Here is a 27,445-nt window from a genome sequence, read left to right on the forward strand (position 1 = left end):
CAAACAGTATTAATTATAAGGCTCTCTTACTCTCTACAGTGCTAAAGTATAGAGTAGTGGCGTCATCTTGTATGTTGGATGACTGGCATGCTACTGCTTAATGCTTCCATGCAACTCATCTGGTTTTAATTAGCGTGGTTATGTAAATTTGGGTGGGAAAATGTGAGAAATTGAAAAGCAGCTTCTAAAAACGAATATCTAACTGGGATCTGAACTTCAGTTTTTGAACATGGCATCATACTACCTTATCTACAAATGATGCAGTCATCCCTTTGACCAATCAGTAAATAAATTAAAAGGCCTGAGGGGGAAACTGTTTTTCAAGAAATTCAAAATGGTGTAAAAAAATCTAATATGCAGCACATCGATGGCTCAGAGACAAAAAATGAAACACAAATTAAAAGACTAAACAATTTTAACTAATTTAAATGCAAAAGGAGTGGACTGCCCACTCTCTTAAAAAAAATAGACATGATTTACCAAGCACCTTGGGACATGGAGGTTTCAAGACAAAATATCTCGATTCACAGTTTATCTCCTGTTCAGAAATAATGTTTTGGAAAAAATGAGTTTGAGGCAAATTGAGTTCCCCCCTGAAAAAACAAAGTGAGAGGTGTAATATGTGTTCAGAATGGTGTGAAATGGTGTTGCACACACACCTACTCAAGCTCCGGTCTGGAACAATGACAGCTTAATTATTTTATGCATTTGTGCAAGCATGACTTCTTTACAGCTGAGTCATGACCCTGCAACACCCAGGGAACCGTCGTGAGGATTTTTCACACATTCATGAATGAGCAATCAACAGTTATAATGTGTGTGTGCATGTGTGTGTGTGTATTAATCCCCATAGGGAAGTGCTAGCCCGCCTCCACAGGGAGGACAAAGTGCAGGGTCAGCTAAAGAACAGAGGCGTCTACATGTATGTAACATGAAAATGAAACTTCCAGAAGTATATTGCATTCATCTTGAAAAAAAAAGCTTTTCCTTATGAGAAAAGATCTGAATATTACAAGATCCTTTTCTCATAATAACAAGAAACGATCTCATTATTATGAGATAGCCTTGTGTTTCTTTTCCAAGATGAATGCAATAAGCTTCCATAGAAAATCCCCCAGACCCACACAATACTTAAACAATGACCGTCTATGTTTGTAAAAGCACTGCTATTTCTATAAGTTTTGTGCTTTATGAAAGTGCAGAAAATTGAGAACAGTCAATGGTAAAAAAAAATGCTGAATCATTCTCAAGACAGTTCATTGAAAACGGCATTGATCTAAGGGACATTTTCTCTTAAATCATTTATATAATCATACCGGTATATGTCTTGCAGATGTATAAAGAAGCTGTTCCAGTGAAAGTGAAAGTGTCACTAAACACACAAGCTTATTCTGAGTGAGCCGTGTAAATCTCTTACATAACCAAGTGTTACCAACAAACCTTCCATGTGGAAAAGTGTGACAGGCTGCTACTTCTGAACTGTTTCCTTTCTGCTAGCTCCACTACAAGCCGGACCACTCCCTCTCTCTTACATTTCACATTTACATTTTAGGCATTTAGCTGACACTCCGGCCTAAACCAATTTAAAATGAGTGCAGGGGAATACGTTTAAATTTCTAGATTGACAGTATACGAGCGACCAATAGTAAGGAGTGCAAGCGTCAAAGCCACTGTACCCAGGCAATACATGTAACAAAACTCTCTTGTTATCTCTCTCTCTCTTTCTTTGCCTCTCCTCCTTTCCATTTCCATCTTCCAGAATCCCATTAGAGGCAGCAGTACACAGCGTAATGGATGTATGTGGACCGTACGCCAATGCCAATACTTGTTTCCCTTCCTGGTGTGCTTAGACAGATCATGACACAGATATCCTGGGGGGAAACTCTGTTACAGAATGTCAAGACGGAGTGTAGGCCGCTGATGCACCTTTACGATCAGTGTTATGTCTCTTTGGAGAGGGTTGAGGAGAGGGATGAGGCTGTGAGACAAATGACCATGACTTTCTGAATCATCATCCAGCCATGTATTTTCTGAAGACAGCTTGAAAGTTTCTGTACAGTTTCTTACAAGTTGTATAATGATTGTATTAACATTCATCAAAGCAGAAAATGTGGTGATTATTTTACTGATTTCATATCAAGTCAGCTATTGGCTACCTAGAGTATCTGGAAGTGCTGACCGCTCCTCCCACTGGCTCCCTTGTCTCCTATGTTTTTAACCTTTATTTATCCAGGGACAGAATGCTCTTTTCCAGCAGTGTCCCCCTGGGACCGGCCCTGTGCAGCCACTATTGTAACTCCACTGGAGTCAATTGTGGGTTAAGAGCCTCACTCAAGATCGCCTCCACAGTTGATAAGGGTAGGAAGAGCATTAGTAATTCACTTTCCCCATCCAGATTTTTCCAGCTAGTCCGGGGATTTAAACCTTTGCAGACTCTTGTCAGCTCCCAGCTGGTTGTTACATTTGCAGTTCTGCTCCCATGTTTACTGTACATGACGGACCAGGAGGATCCTTATTGATGTTTACCTCAGTAAACAAGCCTAACAGCCGCCTGACGGCACGGCTCCTGTCGTCTCATAAGCCCTGTTGGACACTGTTGAGGCCAAAAGGCCAGACGTTAGGGTCTGCTGTCCTTCCAAACAGTAAACAGGACGCCTGCTGAGGTGCCAATTCCAGGCCATGTGATGGCACTGAGGCGTGGACAAACATGATTAGCATAGCATACTATTTATTGTCCCCAAGTAAAATCATCTTGCAAAGGCTGGCCAAGGTCATACACAGTATCATACAACGCAGACGGTAACATACACTCACCGAGCACTTACTATTAGGAACACCTTACTAATACTGGGTAAGTATCAGCTTTCAGCTCAATGTCAACCGGCTACCAAAGTGGCATCCGCCTCCAGGTTCAACGTGTTGCATTCTGAGATGCTTTTCTGCTCACCACAGTTGTAAAGAGGTTATCTGAGTTACTGAAGCCTTTCTGTCAGCTCCAACCAGTCTGGTCATTCTCCTCTGACCTCTCTCATCAACAAGGCGTTTCCGTCCGCAGAACCGCCGCTCACTGGATGTTTTTTGTTTTTCGCACCATTCTGTGTAGCCTCTAGAGACTGTTGTGTGTGAAAATCCCAGGAGATCAGCAGTTTCAGAAATACTCAAACCAGCCCGTGCCACAACCATGCCACGGTCAAAGTCAATGGGATCACATTTTTTCCCTGTTCTAATGTTTGATGTGAACATGAACTGAAGCTGCTGACCTGTATCTGCATGATCTTATGCATTGCACTGCTGCCACATGATTGGCTGAATGGATAATTGCATGAATAAGCAGGTGTACAGGTGTTCCTAATAAAGTGCTCGCTGAGTGTATATTGTATTCACAGCATTTAAGTTTTTTTGTTTGTTTGTAATTGAGGTTTAATATTGATTTTTCCAATGTGACATCTGTCAGATGAAGACACCATTTTACACTTCTTTTATTCCAGTTTATTCCAGTTTTTATTACCCTCAGGTTGCCTGCAGATAAGGAAGTCCTGATCTAGAGCGGGATAACAGGCAGAGCTCTCAGCGATAAAGAGCCAGTGAAAGCTGATTAGCACAGGATGGGACCACTTTTCTATTACATCAAGTGCTGGCCCTGCACAGTGAGGAGCAGTTAACCATTAGCCTAGCGAAGCGAAACAAACCAAAGGGAGTCTATTTTCCCCAAAGGAGAGAGTTAAGCTAAGGCAAGTGCTAACATAGCATTTTCCAACTCACTTCACAAAGTGAATATCGCAACTTAGAGGAAGTCATTAAGGGGGAAGGTGGGAGAAGGTTTAATTGACACATTGTTAAAATGTTGATGACATGTTTAATCACAATTTGGTGGGTCTGCAGTGCTGCCTTAGCATTCACAGATGACATGAGCCATATGTTTCACTGACTACTTGAGCAGCTGAGTCAGGTATCGGTGGACTGACAGAATGAGAATCACTGTGCAAGTAGAATACTGTATTCTAAGTGATATGTGAGTAATGATAATGTGATATGCTATTGATCACTGTAGGGAGATTCTCTTTTCGCTTGCCCCCCTCCACAGAGGCCAGAGGTCAGGCCTGGAGCTGGTAGGACAGTCTCTTTAACCACCAAGCCTCATTGCCACGCCCAAGTATGCTATGGTGACAATCAGGGAGGAAAATTAATACCAGCAACCAGACAAATTCTGGTACATTTTGGTTGCGGCTGGAAAGTGTGTCTTGTCTGCCATTCAAGCACATAACCAACCAATCTATTAAAAAGCTATTTGGTTGGTAAAATAGTGAACGTGTGTGTTCACTACAGCAGATTAAATAGCCTGCCTTTCCTGCTGTGGTGAAATTGTACCTGCTCAGTTAGGCTTTGATGAAACATCATTTCAAAACAGCAAAAACCTGATGATCTGCTGTAAATTGCCCCGTACATCTATCCATGTGAAAAGTACCATGTGAAACTGCCCAAAAAGATCAAAGAAAATTGAAGTTTAGATTTGTAGAGTGCCACAGTTCAATTTCACCAAATGTAATGAAACAAACACACAATGTACCTCATGTTGCTGTTGCAAATATTGCACAGAAAGGTAGAACTATTACAGTTTACCTAGCTATGTGCGTGAGAGTTTTTTAGACAAATGTAAATAGTGAAGTTGATGCCTATGTGTGAATGTCTTTGCAAAGCCTTTGCCTTTCCATCAAGGCAAAGGGGCGGCTACTTTAAAGAATCTAAAATATAAGATGGTTTGGATTTGTTTTTAATGCTTTTTTGGTCACTGCATAATTCCATCTGTGTTATTTCATAGTTTTAGTATTTTCATAGTTATTCTAAAATGTGAAAAATAGTAAAAAATAAAGAAAAATACACTCAGTGTAGCCGTGGAATAAGAATGAGAAGTGTGCACAGTCAAGGTGGCCCATTAAAACATGAACATCACGTTTACAAGGGACCAGAAGAGGTCTGATACACTCAGCTGCCTGCCAGGCAGAGTATCTGCCAGCGATACTGCACCCATCCCCTCCCACTGAACCCTAACTGTCATGCCTAGAAAGCAGCTTCCAAAAGCATCCTCCTCACCCTCAAAATGTGTGTGTAGGTGGGCAGCCGTGTGTGTATGTGTGTGTGTGTAATGCAACCTAGCCTCAGGTGTAAGCAGCACAGTAAGGTTAATAACATTTCCCCTGAAAGTTTCCTCTATTTTCCTCTCCACTCCTCTCCTAATCAATTGCAGCCAAACTGAAAAAGAGACACTTTAATCATCCGCTGTCTGTGGATGTGACCATTTTCCCTCCTTGTCTTGTCTTTCTCCTCCCCTACTCCTCTTTGCCTCTCACCATTACTTTTCTTTATCTTTGAGTGATCGATTGAATTTCTATGATGAATTGAATCAACAATATACCGGCAAGCGTGGAGTATTCTAGCTTTTCCCGATGACACTGTAAAATCACACGGCATCTTTCCATTGTGATCCTTTATTTGGCAGGCAAGCAGGCAGAAAAATAAGCTTTTGCTTATCTGCCTCCCCTTCTTGTTCTCTTTTCGAAAGCCCATCTTTCTCTCTTCAAACCTCTGCCCTTGTACAGCAGGGAGATGCTAAAGTAAAGGTTTTTATTGATCTCCCATGAACTCCTCCAGACTTCAGCCTGATCCCCAAAGCTCAGCCTTTTGATGAAACACTGAGCATTAAGTGTTGAACATTTTCCAAGGTCAATTAAATTGTGCTTTTTTGGAGGGGAGTCTCCATGCAGAAATGTAAAGCAACTAACTTCAAATCATTTGCAAAGACTATGCATGTGTTCTGAGACCCGCTGCGGTATCTTGGCTGGTTCCTTTAAGCAGGCTAACAGTAGTTTACTCAGTGGTGTCCATCACATAATGCTTCAGGGCTGATCATTTCCCAGTAGACAAATGTTTGTTTGCTAACATACATTTCTCACAAGTTCACTGTGAATCATATAGACCTCTGACCTCGGTTAGTGTTTGCAAATGATTCTGAGATGTATTTTACTAGAACACCAGATAGGTGGGATTTATCATAACAATTCAGATTAGATGTCATGTTTATGGCAGTGGCCTTCACACTAGAGTACAGAAATAAAACACTTTTTGCTAATTTTATTTATCCCAGTTTTGAAGCATGTAGGAAACTTTCTGGATTCTAGTATACAGAGGTGCACTGATACCAAGTATAGTAGGCCTATTGGAACAAGTGCATCAATTTTGTTTATATTTTAATAAGATAAGATAAGATAAGATAATATAAGATAAAACTTTCTCCGTTCTCAAGGAAATTTGTTCTGCAACACAAGCTCCAACAATCATCAGAATAACATAGATACAACATTAAAACACATCATCAAAATTACATGATGATCACATTATACACTGATCATTGTATAACATTCATCAATCAAATAAAATAGAAAATAGGCTACATAAATAAGCTAGAGGATATAGCTTGTTGAATGTGAGCGGAAAGTTATTTTTCACAAAAAGCAGCTTCAGTCAACTTTACCTACCAGTGTCTAAATAACAAAAAGGACGTACGGTCAAACCTTACAAAATAAAACCTTTATTTATGAAGTTTTTTGAGTACTACAAAGTACTGAGATAAAAATAAACATATCAAAATACATGTAATGGGGGAATCTGTGGGAAATAAAAATGCAATCGCAGTCCTGTTCACAGCATATATTTACCACAGTACTTAATTCTTTTTTTCCCAACAGTGACAGTGACAAATACTCTCATTTTGAAGGCAGAATTGTCTCACTTCTACTCGTTTTATTCTGTTTGTGTGTGGCTTACTTCCCCTCTTCTCCTCTCTCACCGCTGACAGAGACACCTTGGCTTGGCACAGCTGCCAGCTTGCTTCACTGACCTCGAAGAACAGCCGCGCTGCAGACATTTTTTTTTTTTTTTCCTCTGGTCGGAAAAAGTATTTTATCGTGCCAAAGCTTATGTCATTAAAGTATCGGTATCAGGACAGCTTCATTTGCCGACCCGAGTCCCATGTGTTTTGGAGCTGCGTCGGCGCCGATCCCGATACTGTTGGTGCACCTCTACCTATAAACCCTTTCCACATGGGTATTCATACGGAGTCGAGCTATTATCCCTCCAGAGCCTGGTGGGACCCTGCGTCTAGTCTCCGGCCCTGGGCATTTTAGCAGATTGCTTTGTGCTGCGGCTCACGTTACCGCGCTGCCTGCTCTTCTAAGTGCTCATCGGTATCCCTTTCACAGCCGTATCGTTAAACAATTCTGTAAGCTCAATGTCTTTGAGGGAAGCTTTACACGGATTCAGCGGGAAAGCCACGCAGAAGGAATTTCTAGCACGCAAACGCATAGCGAAGAACCGGGAAACAGATTCCACAGTGGAAAGCGGGTCGTAGGCTTGTTTTTCATCAATGTGCCGCTATACAGGATGGGGAGATGCGTGATGCACCCCGGGCCTTGGGGCGCACTCCGTCTCTCTGTCTTCCTCTCTCTTTCTCATCCTCTTTCTCTTTTTCTGGATTGTCTTTCTCTTCAGAGCGCGCTCTCTCACTTTCTCTTTCTGCATTGTCTTTAGAGAAATCTCTCTGCCTCTCTCACGCACACCAGCACACCCACACATGCACAAACACTTACGCATAGCTATCAGTTCTCTTTCTCACACACACACACACACACCCAAACACATTCCCAAGCAGATATTCACAGTCCCACACTCACACACACACACACACACACAGTCACTTACATATGCAGGTGCACACACACTCATTCAGCTCATCTGTGATTGCGTGAGCCTCTGGTTAATAACTGTGTTTGCTCTCCTCCACAGATGCCGGCTCAGGATCAGGAGACGATGGTAAGATTATTCACCTCTTCCTCCTCCTCCTCCTTCTCCTCCTCCTCCTCTTCTCCTCCTCCTCTACATGCTCTGCATGTTAATGTTATTCTCCCGTAGCTGACTCTGTACTCATTGTGAAACTATGATTCATTATGAAACTTAGATGTGAAAATTGCGGGGCTGTACAGTCCTGCACCCCTGCAACTTATGACCAGAGATGTGCAGAAAAACACACAGATAAGCAAATACTTCATTTGATGGTAAAAAATCACATCCATCACCATTTTCACAGCAAACACTCGTCAACAGAACACACTGGCTAGTGCAAACTTTATTTAAAACATGACTTTGATGTAGACTCTGTGGTGAAACGCCTCCCATTCACGAATACATGTGAATGGACATTGGAATCAAGATGCCCCGCCCCCCTGGGTAATCCCTCTGGAGCCTTGACATTGGTGGTGGGGGCGTGGAGGAAGTGCGAAGGTAAGCACAGCGACTGGAATGACAGAGGCATACAGCATACAGTACTTCCATGAGCAGCACAATAGCATAATAGGTGACATGGATATACTCACAGCAACTTAGATGATTGGTTCTGTGAGAAAAGAGGGAAAGTGTTGGCTGACTCTGATTGGGTATTAGGTAGTCTTCCTTATTGAGCTTACACATAAGCTGCATTTCAGTCAGGAGAGACTTAGTGGAACACTCAAATGAAAACTTTATTTAAAACATAATGGGAACTGTGTGAAACTCCTCCCATTCATGGATGTCGGAAAACATCTGTGAATGGACGTAGGAATCAGGATGCCACCCAAAAGTATATTCTAGAGTTAGAGCAGAACAGTAGAGACAGCTGGAGACGTAAAGGACAGAGATAGAATGATGCATCAAAGGTCATGCAGCTAAATTGGATGATATGCGCTGGGAGATGAAAGCCGGCTTGATAATTAAGAGCTGGTAAATGAAGGCTCACCCAAATTAAAACTTGTGTCGGTAGATGGAGGCCGGCTATGATCAATAGGCTAGTGCTGTTAGAGGAAAGCCTTCTTACTACAGTAATACCTACTGGATGCTGATACCTGATGGAGGCCAGCTTACTAAAAGTGGGTGCTGATGGAGGCCAGCTTATTAAAACTGGGTGCTGGTAGATGGAGGCCAGCTTACTAAAACTGGGTCCTGGTAGATGGAGGCCAAGTTACTTACACCATAAGTGTAGATAGATGGAGGCCAGCTTAAATTAGAAACTATGCTGAGAGGTGCTATAAAAGCGTGAAGCAGTGAAGAAACAGTACTGTGTGTTTTTAAAAATCACTATCACCATGGATCTGCATGATTCACTTACCAATCAATTATGGCTGGAGAGATCTTTCCCATCAATTCAAATTGATTCATCTGACGAAGGCTCATGTTGTTGTCCAGTTAGCAGATCCAAAACACAAACACATTTACATTGAACTCCCACTGAGGTCCGACTGGTGTCAAACAGTAGTGCCATTGCAGGATGATGTGCGTGAGGCGAGGAAGACTCGTTTTCTTCCCCTGTCTTCACTGAGGATCACGCAACCATAATCTCCTGTGTCTCCCATGTCACACCTCTGGGAGAAAGGGTGTTACAATGGACTTTTTCTCAGTCTGGGTGTGAAAATTGCATTGTTCAAGTTGGTACTATTAGGGAGTATGTATGTGCATGTGTCTGTATGCAGGGTGTCTGTTTATAGGGAGGTGTATGTATGTGCACCCGCATGTGTGTGTTTTTGTGTGTGTGTGTGTGTGTTGGGCATGGGGGGTCTTGCAGTGCAATTAACACAAGCTAGAGTTGTTGGAGATGTGGCATCATTTCCAGCTACTGAATAAGTGAGCTGAAAGAAGAGAAAGAGAGAAGAGAAAGAAAGGGAGGTGTCAAAAACACTGACTGAAAGTGTGTGTGAATGTGTGTGTGTGTGTGGGAGGAGGGTATATGTGTGTATGTGTATTAACTGCGGAAGATGGGAGAATACAATGTATACAATGTTATTGCTGCGATGTGCTTGTGATTTTCCAGCAACTAGCTCATACAAATGAATCATGAAAAACCAATTAATGTGTCATTCAACTAAGACTCTAATTTGTTGGCTAATTGACTAACAAGACCCAGCGCTAATGCAAACCTAGAGAGCACACAGTTGGTCGCCTAGCTCATCTGTTAGTGTGCATTTGAATTTGTGTGTATATTTACACGCTCCCGTCTCTCTGTCTGTGTGTTTACCCATGCACTTTCTTCATTAACTCTCATGCATTGAGCATCACCAAATATCTATGAGAGAGTGATTTGAAAAGAGATTAGTCCCCAAACAGCAGACAGCCGACGGATGGATGGATGAGCGGAAATGAAACTGGTCGCTAGGTCAACCAGAAAAAGACAGAGAGAGAGAGAGAGAGAGAGAGAGAGATGGGGAGACAAAAAAAATGGCCGGAGGAGAGGAGGAAAATAGATAACAGAACAGAGGAAACAGAAGCCGAGTGATACAGAGAGAGAGAGATGGAGGGAGGAAAGGAGGGTAGACAGCGATAAGAAACAGGGATAAGGAGGAACAACAAAATTAAACATACATTTCCAAATACATTCTCTGAGCACAGTAATGAGAATATTTGAGTTATTGCCACATTGCTGCATTGAATTCAAACTCTGTTGTTTGTGGAGGATCCTTGTGACTCAGCAGACAAAGGACCACAAACTAGTTGCAACACTGTGGGTTTGAATCTGGCTGAATCTGGGCTTTGATGTCATACTCTGTTGGTGCCTTCTTTCTAGCCACTCTGTTGCATCTGGTAAAGCTGAAAGGCCATTAAAAAAGAGAGAAGGATAGCAGTTAACTGTTAGGAATGGACAAAGAGATATCAGGGAGGGAAACGAGGAAGGATATGCTATGATTAAAGACTTTAAAAAATAGGCCATGAACCTCTCAAAACAAGGTAGCAAGGTTTTCTCTGAATATCTTCTTGAAAGCTCACCTTGAGTACTCATTTTTTGAAAGCTCTGGGAGGCGTGAAGCAGAAGCTCTGGAGCTGTCCCTTTTCTCAAATGTGAAACCGTCAAATAAATTCAACGAATTGATCATTCAGGAGGAAGAGAAGACAATTAAGGAAGAATAGCTTTGGGGTAGAGAATGGATGGAGGGATAGATGGAGGAAAGGAGGAGGGCAAGGGCAGGAGGAGGAGAAACACGAACATACCCTATAAAGATAGAATCATAGCGGAGGTAGAAATAGATGGAAAGATAGAGGAGACAAAAGGAAAGGGGGGGAGGAGGGTGGAGTGGGGGGCAGAGGAGGAAGAGGAGGAGAGCTGCTGCTGTTTTATGAGCACAGGAGAAGGTTAAAGATAGCGGTTATAAAAGGTGGGCTAGGCTTCTATTGAGGGACCAGCAGTGGAGAGCCCTCCCAGTAAAAATCAAATGTCTTTTAATGGCCAATGATAAATCTACACACATAGGCTTCTGGTCAGCTCAGACCTGCGTGGATGCCAGTTTGAGGCGCTGTGTGTGTGAGTGTGTGTGTGTGTGTGTGTGTGTGTGTGTGTGTGTGTGAGTGTGTGTGTGGCAAACGCAGGCTAGTATGGACGCCTGTGTGTGTGTGTCCATGCTTGTGAGCGGGCACGCACTTGTGTGTTGGTGTGTGTGTTTACTGTTGTTGGGTTGTTTTTATCTGATAAGCACAAACACAAGTCAACTGTGGATGGAGTTGCCCTTGGGGCATCAATCTGGTCACATGGCCCCCTTAGTCAGAATCTGACGTTTGTCCAAATCAAATTGTACAGTGGAGAAATCAAATTGCACCCGCAAGATCATGGAAGGACAAAGGGAGGCCGAAGCCTTGAACCTAAATGATTTCTTCAGTACTTGAGTAACACTCCCGGTCCAAGTGCATTTCCATGCAAAAAAAAACCTGGATTTCGTCATTGAATATGACAAAATCCAGTCTGTAAGGGTTTGATTTTGTCAACCAATTACTTAAATTGCCCACTATCATTTTAAAAAGACCATAATTTATTTTAGGTTTGTGTTTCCCTGTAACTTTTTCAATTTTGTTGTGAATCTAATGTTAGAATGAACATCTTCTAGTAGACTTAAATTAGACCCAAATAAAAACAGGAACTAGAACACTGGTTAGGAACCAGTAAGAAACTGTACTGCCTCCAGCCCCAAAGTCAATGATGCCAAACCCTGTCATGCTCTGTGGACTTGTGGCATCAAAGTGACCTAATTCCCCTGCAGTTTAGAAGGGTAACTGTTATCCAGATGAAGTGCTTTGTCAAGGTCGAAACAATGTCCCGTAACTTATTAGAGCCATCCTTTCTGTTTGAATGGTAAAAAAAACGACTCCATTACGAGCGCTCAGCGGCGGGTAGAGAGCACCGCGATAGTCTATAGTCTAATTATCAGTATTGATAAGGCATTCGTCTAAGTCTTCTTTCTCACTCAGTCATCTCTCCTATCTGATTTCCTTTCTATCTCTCTCATTATTTCCGACATTCATTTAGAGTGAGACTTATGATCAAGCAATAATCCTTCATTACTATGAAGAATATGTAAATCACTCTTCTTTTAATCCATCATTGTTGATGGTAAAGTGATACATGCCTAGGTAGACTACATGTCTGTGTGTATGTTAGCGTGTTCACCTGCACATGCACTGCGCCCTGTCACCAGCATGCATTATGCATTTAATTTTGTACGTGAGTGTTGACTAATGAAGGGATAAACACTGCACTTAATTTAATTGAAATACCATAGCCTGATTGGGGTAATTAATCAAATGATCATTCTGAACCCACAACACTATAGATTTGCAGGTACTTCATTAATTTGAATTAAGTGCGAGGCTCCACTACTGAGCAATTATGAATTCAATTTCAATTGATCTCCCTCGGTCAATACGCAGCAACACACAATAATGGCCACTTTGAAAAAGTCTCGCTGAATATTGATTCCAGTGAGGTTGCACTAAACAATTATTATTACACACTTATGAGACATTTTATTGTCTCTTCAAGATATTCTATCAAAAATCATAGAGGAACTTTTTCATGTAGCTATACTTTAGGCCTAATGCAAAAACCTTTTTAGGCAAATGCACTTGCTGAATGTGTGATGTCATTATGTCCTGAAATGTGTCATCAAACCAATATACAGCAGACATTAAGACCAATGCCATATTTTGGTGAAGCACATATGACCGTGTTGGCCCCATTTTCTGGTCTTTCTGGTCTTTTCTGGTACTTCGGAAACTATTCAAACTATTTCAAATAGCTAAAAGTGCTTTTTTATTTGGGTTTCATGTAACTTACTAGCCATTTATCTTACAGGCAAGATCAACTGCATAAAAATGAATGTCTTACCTACATTTTTGTATTTATTCCAGTGTCTCACAGTGTTCCTCCCTAAATCATTCTTTCAATCCGTCAATAAGCTCATTTCATCATTTTTTCTGGGGAGGCAAGACCCCGAGACTACGCAAGGAATTCCTACAAAGGTATAAATCTCAGGATGGTTTAGCATTGCCAAATCTATTGTATTATTATTCGGCAGCAAACACACACAGAAAATCGTATATATATTGGGTACAATCCCCCGACACTGACTGGTGTCAAAGCGAAACCAGGTCTTGTATTTCATCATGTATCTCGGCTGTAGTCGTCTGTAAACTCCCTATCCGCACATCACAATATACGACAAATCCAATTGTTATAAACAAACTAAGGATCTGGTCCCAGTTTCGGTCACATTTTGAGTTACGTGAACTCTCCAACTTAAGTCGCCTATGCAGGAATCGACTTTTCTACCATGGAAAAGACTAGGTCTTATCAAATTAAAAGATTTGCATCCTTTTCCAGCTTTATAATGTAATACCTTACAACTTACCTCGTTCAAGCCTTTTTCGTTATTTTCAAGTCCGTCGTCTTATCAGAACCCATGACCCATCTTTCCCTGGTACTGAGGCCATAATGGAGGCCAACTCCAACCTTAAAGGTCTTGTCTCGCTAATTTATTTTTCACTGTATCCCTTAAAGACACATCCATTGAAAGGATCAAGGAAAGGTGGAAATCCTTGACGCCACCTGGGGCTACGCTTTAGAGAGAAACAGTAGTGCTTCTTGTGCACGACTCTTTATTATTCAGTTCAAGGTCTTACATCGCATTCACCTGTCCAAGGAGAAACTATCAAAGATATACCCCAACATACATGTAACAGCAAATCTAACGCACATGTTTTGGCCTTGCCTCCATTTGTGCGATTGCTGGTCTACTATGTTCTGAAGCCTTTCTGAAGCATTGAGTATAGACCTACAACCTTATTTCTATAGTGCCATCTTTGGAGTTCCACTTAGTGACCAGCCAACAGATCAGATGCAAAAACAATCTTGTCTTTTCCTCATTGCTCTTCCACAGGAGAATCTTTTGTAATTGGAAATCCTCCGAAGGCCTCATAGCGGTTAAGAAATTTTGTGTTATTCATGATCTTGGAAAAAGTAAAGCATACGATCGAAGGACAAATTTCACTCCACCTGGGGTCCTATAAACTCATTTTTGACCAATGTGAAAACCTTGCCTGATAAGCCATAATAAAGGATCTGCTTGTGACAACTAGCAATATGCCATACTCAATAAGATGTAAACTGATGTCTAATAAGATGCCCAATTTATCAATGATATTAGCTTCATCAATTTTTTAAATCAACTTACAATGGGTGGGTGGGATTGCTGCAAAAATTGAACTCTACAAGTATATCTGCTTTGATATCTGCTCCTGATAAAAACAGATAAAAAAAGAACATACAAGCTGCTTTAACAGCCCCATGAGTTCTAGTATCGCATGCGTTAATTGAATAGAATAGAGTACAATACAACAGTGAGCTACTTCCTTCACACCCCTGCCACCATTATAGAGGGAGGTGAGGTTTGACTGAAATAGCCAACTGACCTGTGGTTCCCTTGGTGATCGCTCCGTCCGTCCATTCCTGCCTCTCCAGCCTCCACAATGGCGACCTGCTACCCCATGGTATTGCCATGGTAACCAGGTTAGAGGTTTAGGGAACTGAGTAATCTAATCTTCCCACTTTGTGGTATAGCGATAAGGTTTGCCACTGCCAGCCCACCCATGTGTGTGTGTGTGTGTTTGTGTGTGTCCTCTATTTGGTCATTCTATGCTGCATGTCTCTCTCTCTCTCTCTCTCTCTCTCTCTCTCTCTCTCTCCCTCTCTCTCACACACACACACACACACAAAACCTATCTAGCCAATATGTTCCACCCTAATAGCCAGGTGAAAGCCGAAGGGCAGATAGCCTCCCAGCCCCGTATGAAACTGTTGAAAAGTCGGAGCCTCACTGAAGTTGACATTCAGCACCGATATCCGTAACCTTAAAGACCAACAGGTAACGCTAAGGCTGAATGTTTGCTGCTCTGTATTTTTTTAACAGCATCCGCCTACACCCAACAGAGAATCACACACATTCACATCTGGGAGCTGGGAGCAGCGTTTCATTACAACAAAACAAACAAGGAAAATCCCCCCAAAAAAGCATGGATCCAGCCAGTTCACCTCAACCAGGGGTCTCAGTTGTGCCTTTCAAAAAGATGTTGGTCTGTGTCGCCCAGTGGCTTAAAGCATGACGCTCACACAGCTAAGGGTGAGGTGTTTCGTTCCCAGTGCGGCTACGCTGGAGATTTCTGCATTCGCCGCTACATGAGTCACTTTGGATAAAAATCTACCAAACGCCAGCTATTCTATATTCAGTTGATAAGTAGAAATGAAGCTGATGTTTCTGCAACAAAGACGGAAGATTTAGGGCTGTGTGCCGGTGATCACGCTGCATACAAAAACAGCCCCATTCCTCACAGAGCGCGGCACATGTGGAAATGGAAAGGCAGCGTATAAAGTTTATTGTGATGTATATCAAGATAGACCCCCCCCCCCCCCCACCGTAAAACAGATCCATCTCACTGTCTCTACACTCAGGCGGCGTGCATGGGAACGGCTCGGCCGATAAGCCTTTATTTTGGCACGGGGATAATGCCGTAATCTAGACTGAGGAGGATAGGATCTGCAAATGAGATGAAAGCAAAGTCCTTAGATCCCTTCATCTACACACTTTCGCTCTCCCTCACCCTCTCTCTCTCTCTCTCTCGCCATCTCTCACCTCCACTGCTTCTGCTTTTCCTCCATCTCTCCACGGGACCTTGTCCACCTCTGAAATTATTATTAAAATTGCCGTGGCTGATGGGATGTGTGCGTGTGCGTGTGCGTGTGCGTGTGCGTGTGCATGTGTGTGTGCACAGCAGGGGCTCTGAATGAGATGGGTTAGGTGGGGTGAGCGGGGTGGGGAGGGGGTATTGGGTGTGTGAAGGGAATGTGAGTGGCGGGTGGCAGCCGCGGTGTGTCAGAGCTATCAGTGGAGCCGGAGTGAAAAGGTGGGGTGGGGTGGGGGTGGTGGAGGCTGATGAGAAGAGCGGGGTCACCTCTGGGCCGCCTGTCGCTCTCTCCAGCATCAGGGATTTTATTCTTATATATTTTTTGTCATCCTGAAATAATGGAATGGGGCTGAGGCGGAGCGTGAGGAGAAACGGGGCCCGTGGAAAAGGAGGTGACGGACGGATATTGGGATAGAGAGATGGCAGGATTGGAATTTTTTTTTCTGTAATGGCAGGATTAGACCAGGATTAGCCGAGGGAACAGGAGAGTCAGGTGGGCATACTGGAGGAAGGCATTTGAGCGGTGGTGTGTGTGTGTGTGGGCGGATGGGTGGGTGGTTGGGCTTGTGTGTGTTTGTCGCAGTTGTGGGTCATAAAACAGCTACTGTTGCTGTGAACTGCAACTTCCAGAACCGACAGTCATGTTGTGAACCTTCTTACTGACCGGATAATAAAAGGTAAAAACGTACAGATCGTGCCAATCAACCCCTGGATGAGCCAAAAAAGTTCAAGTAACAATCTCACACTCATACTGACAAATGTCACACTCATAATGTGGAAGCACCCAAAATTTGGATAATGAAATAAATTATAGATTGTATTGTAAAAATCTTCTTGGACATACTGTCATATATCAGCAGAGATATTCAGTCAAATTCTGCCATAACCATCTGCTGTGTGCCCAGGCTAGGTCTTCTACAGTGTAACTGTCATGGCTGTAGAGATTGCACTCAGGGAAGTAGATAGATATGCCCCAGATAAACGAAAGCTCCTAATCCTTCATGCACCACCAGTGGAGACAGTCACCCGCCCTTTGGCCGCTCCCTGGGGATTTCAGGTCATGCCACTTGTAAGCACTTGTATGTAAGCCTGATATAAACATTTGTAAAACTACCACACAAGTCCAGCCTCAGCCTCATTTATCTGCTTCTGAATTAAAAAAAAAACTACCATTATTTTTAGCACACCCAGCTCATTCAAAACATGATTAATTTTCAGTTACTATGGTGATTTGCTTCTGGGATTTTTTTTTCCGTTGCTAGCTAGTGGTTGCTAGCTCAATTGATGTCGCTTTTAGAATTTATTTTCCTTAGATCATTTTCCACAAGTTGCAGTTTGGTCAAGTCCCAGATTTCTGTAATCGTGCCAGCTGTCATTTCATTTGTCACCAGCGAGCTAGCGCAGCTCATTAGAGACTGTGTTTGTCTGGGTGATGCTAGCGAAGCAATTTCAACTATGGGCTCACAGAGATATGCTGGCCTCAATGCCAGGTATGGAAAGAGAAAAGGGAGAGCAAAAGAAAGAAAGAAAGAAAGAAAGAAAGAAAGAAGAACGAATAATTCAACCATTGTACTTAATGGGCATACACTCATTCATACAGTATTGCTAGGTATTAACCGCTGGTTCAGGGTTTAATGCTTTGTGATTGAGTCGTGTCCTATAGACTACTGGACTTGTATGCTCCTATAACAGAAGATTGGTTCCTCTCCTGTGGCCCATTCAACCGCAAAGAAGTAGATTTACTCATTCACTTAAAGATAATTGCAGTAATAATCATGCTGGTGATGTTCAGATGAAGCAATAACCCAGAACAGGCCATGTTACATGACAATTACATCACAGCTGAAGTGTAATGTCAGCCGGACATGTTGTAGCTGTTTCTTCTCGTATTATTATTGATATGAAACTGCAAAGAGACCATTGCTATGGTAAACCACAGAATACCAGATGAATGCAGAGGGCAGAGGGAAAACAGAGGGCTAGATCAGTGCTGTTTGTTTTACACTTACCATTAACAATCTTGACATGGTACGTGCTTATAGGCCAATAAGGAAAAGATAACACAGTTAATCCAGTAGACGCTGTTATTTCCAAAAGAAAAAAGTTAGATTTTGTAATCTAATATTTTTGCCTATAGATCCTGATCAGCCAATTTGCTGTAAAAAAATAAAATATCATAGAATGTGGAAAAATTACAAAACCCAAAATATAGCTATTTGTTTCTTTAATTTTGACTCCACAGATTTTCTCTTTGTCTCTGTGACTTCAAAACAAAACTCACATGAACACCAACCTGTAATGTTTTCTACTTAACCTCAATATTGTCAGATACCAAGGTGCTCCTTCCCCGATTCTTGTCATCGACAGTGTAAATGAGCTTTGCGCTGGCTCTCCGGAGACCTTCGATAGTGTTGTGCTCCATATGTAAACATCTGAAGGCTGTTTATTTATGGGTTTAAAGACCATCTCAGGAGGAGCCGGCAAATCCCTAGTGGCACTGAAGAGGGGGAAACTCTGTGAGCGTGTTAAGGGCTTTGTGTTGTTTTTTATAGCTGGGAGTAGGAGTTATATGTTGTGCTTTGGGAATGCCTGGCGCGGCTAGCGGTTTGTTTACATCAGAGAAACGGATCATTTCAGGGACTGAAATGGTGGATTGTCGGTGGAGGGACAGTCAACGTGTTTGTTTACTTTGTGAAATTGGATCTGCGGGAACAGTGTGGAAGTGGGCTCAGATTAAAAGTGCCGCGTGATGAAGTGAGGACTTTGAGAAAAACAAGAGGAGTTTACTTGCTGTTTCAGCAAAAGCCTCTAAATATCAAAGTGTGAGAAAAGGACCAGCTTTGAACCTTTTATATACACTGAGTGAACCAAATATTAGCAGCACTTACCTAATATTGAGTTGCAGCCCTTTTTCAAAATCAATGTCATCTCAAGGCTTAAAATTCCTCGCCAGCTTCTTCCTCTTGATCTAAATCTCCCCTTTGTGAATAAAATGGATTTAATGGGTGAAATCAATGAAGGATGATAGGAGGTGTTACTAATGCTTTGCAATATTCAGAGTATATTTTATTTGGACAGGCAGGCTGATGAGCAAACAATTTATAACGACGCACCAGTAATTATGTGGGAAAGAGAGACTGTGGTGGCTGCTTGAAAGTGCTTCTATGGCTGCTATGAAAAGAAAAAAATGGTCAGAATATTTTTTTTTTTTTTTACAGTTGGAGTGCCGCCTCTGCCCTAGTTTTCCCTTAGAAAACAATAATAAATTAAAGCAATGAGATAGTTAATAAAAAGTCAGACCTCAGTGAAAAACAAGGAATGAAAGGAATAAAACAGGCAAATCCTGCATAAAAGAATGAAATAATGAAGTAATAAAAAGCTAAAATAAAGCTAAAAAAACAAAAACAATTCCATCAATAAAAATGTTTTAAAGAAGGGATTTAAAAGGTACTGATTTTGCGAGCCTACGTGCCTCAGACAGGAGCCCCCTAGAGTACCAGGTACACGCAATAGGTTTTGAATGCAGTGCCTGACTTTCATTATGTGGCATCCCATCTCTCCTTATGTATGCAGCAAATGTGGGTACGAGTGTGTAAGTAACAAATGCCTAAAAATGCCTTTCTCACTGCAAAAACTGACAAGTCATTTCATCTTGTATCCAGACTTATCAAGCTTATTTTAGGATTTTCAGGATAATGTATCTTTTTTCAGGACATTTACTTGATGATGATTTCTGATGATTTCTTGATAGAAGTCATTTTAGCATCAAGTGAAATTTATTGAAAACAGCAAGATTATCTGGCAGTGCAGTGAGATACTTTGACTAAAAATATCATGAAATGAGCTTGATAGGTCTGGAAACAAGTTGAAATCACTTGACAACTTGTCATTTATTCAGTGCTTTTTCTTTTGACGGCTTTTGAAGACGTTTTGGCCTTTGCAGAGGCTTGTGCTTGGAGGCTGCACTCTGCTCGGCCTGATGAGTTCTTCAGGGACCGGTCTTAGTCAGGTGTTTGTTTGAAACCCCGGTTCAAGGTGATCGGGAGGATTGACTGACTAGACATTCAATGTCAGATCAAGGCTATGTCTGAGCTTGAAGAGTACATTCCCCTCGAGTCCATTCCTGATTTAATCTCTAAGCGGAGTGAGTGGCTCATTTTTTTTTTTTTTTTCACGGTAAAAAAGTAGACTGCATAAATTACATGCAGTGGTGACTGTAGAAATTGCGGTTCTGATATCTTTCATTTTTCTTTATTGGAATTTTGTTAGGTACAGTGCAGGAATCTGTGCAATCAGACGTGTTGGCAAGAGACCAACGCCTCCTCCTGCTTCCCCTCCTCTTCCCTCTCTTCCCCCCTCATATCCTCCAAAAGCCCAACACTCCCCTCCGCCTTGGCTCTTCCCCCCCCCCCCCCCCCCCCTTCTCTCCACCTCCTCCCCATCCCCTCTATCCTCTGTAGCTCTCTGTTTAGCCCTGGCCGATCCTCTCTGGTCCTCTTCTGCACAGAGGATTAGCGATTAGCTGTTAGAGCTCTCTTCCTCTTCCACCCCCGGAGACCGAACCCCCGCCGCCACTCACCCGCCGTCCGGCTGTCCAAGGCTCCTCTCCAAAACTCAGCGGTGTGAGATTGGCCCCCGCGGGCTAGTGGCAAGATTAGACGTGGCACGGCGGGGCTCAGTGGGCCGCCGGCTGGCACCGGCAGCGTTTGGCGCGGCGCGGTCGCAGGCTGGAAGCTGACATTTCCTGAGATTTTGTGCCACGGGCGCACGATGGAGCGAGGAGGTGAGAGAGGAGGACAGAAGGGGCGCCGCCGTGCCAAGATCACCATGGTGTGTGTTTGTTCAAGGAGAGGAGAGTCTCCACACTGGGGGAACGAGGGTGTCTGCTCGGAGAAGGTGTGCGTGCAGGTGCATAGGTGTGTGTGTTATTGCGTATGCATTCTCGTTCATTTAAAGTGCGATTGTATTCGGTCGCTTGCTTGTTTTTAAGCATCTGATGAAGATTAGTTACCTTCATTCCATATGGAATTCAAATGGTGGAGAATCCCAGGGTGGCCAAATAAGTAGAGAGAGCATCCTGTAACCAGAAGGTCACAGGTTTGATCCCTGCCATAGCCAGTGTGTACACCCCTGCCGAAGTGCCTTTGAGCAAGAGACTGGACTCATACGTACTCTAGTGGCATCACATCTGGCTTATGCACATATGTTTTTTTGTGTGTGTCTCAGAGGGATATACATCAAAACAGGGAGGGATATACATCAAAAAAGTGCTTTAAAAAATGATTTAGAAAAAGCAAAATGAAAAGGGAGCATGTGAAACGAGCCTACCTGCTGTCGGATGCTGAAAGTCCATGATGAGCGCAAAACATTTCCGCTAGTCGCCTGCTAGAGTTGCTCCCTGCCTGGCTAGCTATTCCTGTTGAGTCTGCTATCTGCCACAGAGTGTGAAAAAGCAGTGTTTTAGCTTTCCATAGGCCCATCTGCTCACAATACAGAAGCCCATGATAAGATTGTAGCCTGGACGGATGCCAGTATACCGTCCAAGCAAAGCTAATTCTAACTGCATTAACATGCCAGGAAGTGAATAGGGGCATTTTGGGTTAGAAGAGACTGTTTTAATTTGTTAATGAGTGGATGTAGGAGAAGTTTGATGTTTTCCACTCAGCTGGGATCAGGGGAGGCTAAGAAATACCCACCATCTCTGCTAAAGTAGCCTGAAGCAATGTGTTGAACTCCAAAGTGCTCTATAGGGGCACTGCAATGCAGGCGACCTTGTGCTGACTTTTCTATATAAATTTTGTAGGAGGTTAAGTGTTATTGTAACTGCCTTGTGTAAATGGATAATAAAGTAACATCTTTTTTATCTTCCTTTTCCTCTTCTTATTTTTGATGGCAAATTCCACGTACACGGCAAACAAATTGTTCCCCAGATTTAAATGTGAGATACCATGCAGTATAGTAGTTTTCAGATTTGGTGAAAAAATCAATTCCTAACCCTAACCTTAACTCTTGCCCTAACCTAAACCTTATGCTAATCTTAACCCTAAAACCAAATCCTTATCCTAAATTAACCCCATGTAGAAGTGTAGAGCAGCAAAATGCCCTCACTTTGGAGGATTTTCCTAATTTTTCTACCGTCATGAGGACAAGATAGGTATAGAAATACACACACACACACTCTCTCTCTCCCCCTCTCTCCCTCTCTCTCTCTCCTTGCCTGAGGGGTAAAGAGAAGAAGAGGCAGACAGACATGTTTAAGCGTTCCCCGGTGCTCAGCCCCCCCTGATGAGGCTGCACATGATGAGGCAGGGTAGGTCCTGGCAGGCCACTGGCGGCCCGCACAAGCCACTGGGACAGGATATTCTCCCCCAGAAAGAGCACTTGACGAGCGACACCGGCACCAGAGTGCTCCTCAGGGACAGACGCATGCAGAAAGAGAGACAGAGAGAGAGAGAGAGAGACAGAGAGAGAGAGAGAGCGCACGGGAGGATGTTTGTTGCTCCCTCTCAGCTCATTCCTGTGTATTCCCCACAACGTACAGGGGCTTGCAGAGTAAATATGCCGCGGGTTAGAAAGGCCTAGCTGCTAGCGGAAGCGTGAGAGGGAAATTAATTGAATTTCCAATGAGCACGCTGATGTGAGATATGGATAGGAAATGCGGCTTGAGTTTGGCCTTGTGCGTATGAGAGGCAACAATGGAGTAATGGAGGGAAAGAGAGAGAGAGAGAGAAAACCCGAAATAAAATCGGCAAGTAATGGCGATTAGTTGCATTTTGATGCTTTGCTGATGCTATCTGTCATACGTTATATAAAATTGAATAGACTTGAAATTAAGCAGAAACATGAAGGATTCAGTGTGGTTGATAAAAATAGATCCTCTGTTTTCCAGCTTGATAGGCAGGGCGTCCTGTTTAAGTGCTATGGGCCAGAACCATTTCTGTGTCATAATGCATTAGTGAAATCAAACTTAAAAGAGATGGGTGTCCTGTTTAGGGAATAAAAGGCTGCTTTACTTTCTCCCTCTGTTATTTAAAGTCACAAGGAAGCATGTTGCATACTCGGTGTAGTTGGTGAAGCGATCCACTGTGAAATGCTTTGTGCATAATGTTGAGCTGTCATAGATTCCATATTCGTCAAAATTAATAAATTCCAGCCCCGGGACACAACCATGGTGTCTTAGGAAATGGAAATAGGATTTTCAGGGGTGTTGCCACTCATGTCACTTTGAAAGTTGCAGGTTTTATATGATGTGAGGGCGGCATTGTTCAAAAATCTGGGATGGTATTTTTGTCATTTTTGGGTTTTTTTATATGTATGCCATTAAGTAATCACTAAAAATAAATTCTGTATATGTATAAGTACAATAAATCAAACATTTTGGAATTTTTTGGGGGATTTAATATTAAACAGGTATACGCTATGACATGGGGAATTAGCTAACAAATCATTTTTCATTTCATTGTGACTTTAATCACCTTAAGAGTAGATGTACACTTTGTTTTAATCCATTGTTAAGTGTGAACTAATTTAGCTCAAAACCCAACAGACTCTCAGCCCATGGCCAGAAGGTCATATGATGGATCTCTGCCAAAGTGTCCATGACCAAGACGCTCAGATGCTTCCTGCTCCAGGTGTGCTGTGCTGCTCCCTTCTGCCTTTTGCAGTCTGACCTGTCTGGTGAAACAGATCCATGCGCGGGTGTCCCAAAGGGCGACTGCGACTGTACAGAAGCTGCAATGCTAACCCAATTTTTAAATCAGGGCTTTGGGAGCCAACCTATACAGAAAATTTGGATGTGGGATTTTCATTGCAATTTGTGCTAGATGGCTTAGTTGTATCTAAATCTCAATGTCCCTCAGAATCTTGTATGAATTCCTGAATGTAAACTGTCAAGATGAGTACACACACACAGGCCATACTCTCTCCCTAATGTTTCAACAAAAACAAACTAAAATGGGGAATGGACTGCCTGCTTTCCTGTTTAGTTTTTTTTTAAATGGAGCAACCTGTTTGTACATTCCCACTCTGCCTATTTATCCTGCCACCTATCCATAGTCATCCAGTATCCAGCAGCCAGTCACTGAGCCAGCCATGCGAGTGGGGAACAGAAAGCGGGATCTAATCCTCTCAAAGCTGGGAAAGATGAAGTTTTAAAGCCATAATTCCTCCTTTTAATCCATTCAGAAAGGCTCTGACCCATATAGGGACCTTGTTCGTGGACTGACTCGTTAGCAGCTGCACGGTCACTAGCAATGGTCGCTACCTGGATGGAGCTGCGCTTAGTTACTGTGGGGTTTGTGGCAGTCATTCGAGGTCAGTGTGTTCTCACAGTGCTTTAGGTTTGAATTAGAATTAAACAGTGTGTTTAGGGTTTTTTTTATTGGTTTGTTTACTTGGAGCCGGGGGATTTTTCATGATAAAAGGCAAGCATTACAATACTACACAATGACATTTACTTTTTAGCTCTGTTTTTTAAGCAATTCATGGACGCTCTCCAAAGACGCTCTCCTTAACACTGATTGCCACTGCAGAATAAGCTTTAATTCCCAGATCACCGACCTTACAAGCAGCTAATAATGAGGAGTGCATGGCTCAAAGCTACAGTGCTGGGAAATATAACAACATACATTCTTGTGTCCTTTGAATAGTCACTTATAATAGAAAAGCACTAAGTAAAGAGCCAGGGAGAAGAGGTAATGGTTTTTTTTTTTTTAATAAATGAAACATACATAAACCATAGGACATATTTTCTACCCAAAACCTACACATGCTCTCACATGCTTTGTTTTTTGTGGATGCCCTAGTAGTCCTAATATTATGATTCATCAAGGTGGGAAAGGCTGAGTTTGATTCTTTCACTTGAAAATATTTGGTAAATGAGTGATGAGAATCTTCAATATGTTGTACCAATCAAGCTGAAGCGTCGAGTGTGAATCGTCTCCTCAGTATGCGCCAGCAGGCCTCATTTACGACTGATAGCTGTCATTTCTGATTGGGTCGTGCCAAAGCCTGAGAGGAAGCCGGCAGTAAATCCCCCAGTGATGACATTAGTCGAGTCAGTCGTGTTAACGGATTTCAGCAGTCAAATATTAATGGTGTTTTTTTTTGTTTTTTTTATAGGAATGTAAATAAAAAGCTTAAATGTGTCCTTGCGTGCTCTGTGTCCTCATTCTGGCCCTTTTAGGAGTTTGGTTTGGTGGATTTTATGTTGCTTTAAAGCAGTTTTACTGTGTAGAAAGGTTTGTGTGTTTCCCTGGCAGTGCCCACCAAGCATTTTGATAGTATCATTATTTATATCACAGTCATTATTGCTCTGTGCCTCAGTCATTTTGTCATTTACGTCATTGGAACAACCGCCCTTGGCTCGCTTTTCGGAGGAGGTCGGCTTCTCCTCATTGGACTCCGGGCTGACAAATGGCTTTGTGAAAAAGCGATATGGTCTCCTGCAAAAAAAAAAGAAAAAAAAAGAATAGAAATTGAATCCTGGCCTCTGTCGACAGTGTCATCTGTCATCTTTTCAATATTGATGTCCATTATGTTTATGGATTATTTGGCTGCCTTCTATTCCCCTGCCCAGCTCGCCCTGTCAGATTGGCCAGTTGGGGCAGCAGTCCGTTGATAATGTCATTTTGATTGATGGGTTTCATAGTTTAATTGTCAGCACAGTCTTCTTTTAATGGAGCTCCCCACAATACTGACAGATTACGGCTCAGATGGTTTTCAGTTCAAACGGTGTATAGGTTACAATGTGATGTTACTGTACTGTAGATTCTGTATCTCTCCCCCCCAGGACATTATCAGCCATTTGGCTCATGTTTATTGCTTCCTGTATCACCTTTCATGGATCACATGTCCATTTGCGGGAAGTATATTCAGCCCTGGGCAAGATTTGTCGCACCTGCCAATAGACATAGCTTTGTTTTTGCTGGCTTTGTATAGTTATTCTGTAGGTCTTTGAACCAGACTCATCAAGGCAATTCCTGTACATTTATTGGAAATTGTGCATTAATTTACTGATAATCAACTATCCACATGCAGTTATTCATGTTGGCTTACAATGGGACTTGACGTGTGTTGAATGCCACAGCAGGTTGTATTTACCTGTTTCCATAACATATTCAAACACATCAACTGTATATTCTTATATATCCATCAACTATTCTCATGTACAGTATAGACAAAATTAATTAGACATCATACATATTTGAAACACATTGTGCTATTGCTCCTCACCACCACTTCCTGACATTCATATTCATGACTGACATTAAAATACACACTATCCTCTGGCACTATTTCTTTACCTACCTCTTTGTTATTATGCATGAATACTCAAGGGACATGAATACTTGTTACTTTTATCATCAGGGCATCTGTTGTTTTCACTGTTGCTCTACTTACTGTTGTTACCTGTAATGGGTATTTAAGAATTTATTATTCTAGTCGCATTTCTTGTAAGTCACTTTGCATAAGAGCAGCAGCTAGATGCCTAAAATTTAAATGTATTGTAATGAATATCAGTAGCGCACGTTCACAACACTAACACTAACCATCATTACAGTAAATCTCATCTCAGTCCAACTTTAAAGTGGGATCACACCGACAGTACAGTTCATTTTCTTCAGTCTGAACCATAATGGAAAAGTTTACTTTGTTGCATATTTATATTTGATTAATTTAGGTTCACACTGCTCAATTACAAGCGAACCAGGGCTTGTAAACAAAAGTTACATGGACAAGTAGCTTGTAGGCTATATTCTACAGAGTTTTGGTAACGTGTCAACCCATCATGGTCAGAGATTTTGGAAGTGGGGGGAGTTAAAACAAATCTGATTCCAGTCCCTGTAACATAAGTAAGTATGCCTTGTCTGCACTCTTTGCCGTAATTGACCTTCTCATACCAGTTAATAACACAGGAAGAAATAGCTGAATATGAGCATCAGGCAAGACTGCGGCTTGATTTTGTTCTTAGGTACCAAAGAATTTCACCTCATCTTGACTCCATGTTTGCCTTCGGTTTATTTTGTTATGCTAGGCTTCCCAAGCATGAGTATCTGCTCGCTATCAGATGTCAACATCCATCTCCTTATACCCATAAAACCTCGCATTTTGGGATCATTTCCTGTAGTTGGTTCAGATTACATTCTCACTCCTAACAAACCGCACCGCAGTTTGCTTGGAAGAGGACCAAAACCGGCATTTTCAGGCATCTTGCTGCGGTTATTTGGGTTCAAATGGCATCGTTCCAAACAAAGCGAACGCTCCAAAAGCTCCAGAATTCCAATAAAACGCTCCAAACACGCTTGGTGTGAACGCGCTGTAATTGTTCCTCACTAAGTTCCTGTTTAGCAACAGCAATAGTGAG

At 42.3% G+C, this 27,445-nt stretch overlaps 1 protein-coding gene across 1 annotated transcript in view; it reads left to right on the plus strand.

Moving 5' to 3' along the window:
- The window catches only part of LOC139638900 (tomoregulin-2-like), a gene marked incomplete at both ends in the record, with an annotated part of 46,944 nt that overhangs the window by 4,383 nt on the left and 15,116 nt on the right, over positions 1-27,445 (plus strand). The window contains one exon of the mRNA XM_071512932.1: positions 7,840-7,866. Coding sequence (XP_071369033.1) covers positions 7,840-7,866 — 27 coding nt within the window. The remainder of the gene's footprint in view (positions 1-7,839; positions 7,867-27,445) is intronic.

Source organism: Centroberyx affinis, unplaced genomic scaffold (assembly GCF_046629955.1).
Source record: "Centroberyx affinis isolate AG114_WGS23_722 - 3 ecotype Tasmania unplaced genomic scaffold, CSIRO-AGI_Caff_v1 ptg006640l_1, whole genome shotgun sequence".
Classification (NCBI taxonomy): Eukaryota; Metazoa; Chordata; class Actinopteri; order Beryciformes; family Berycidae; genus Centroberyx; species Centroberyx affinis.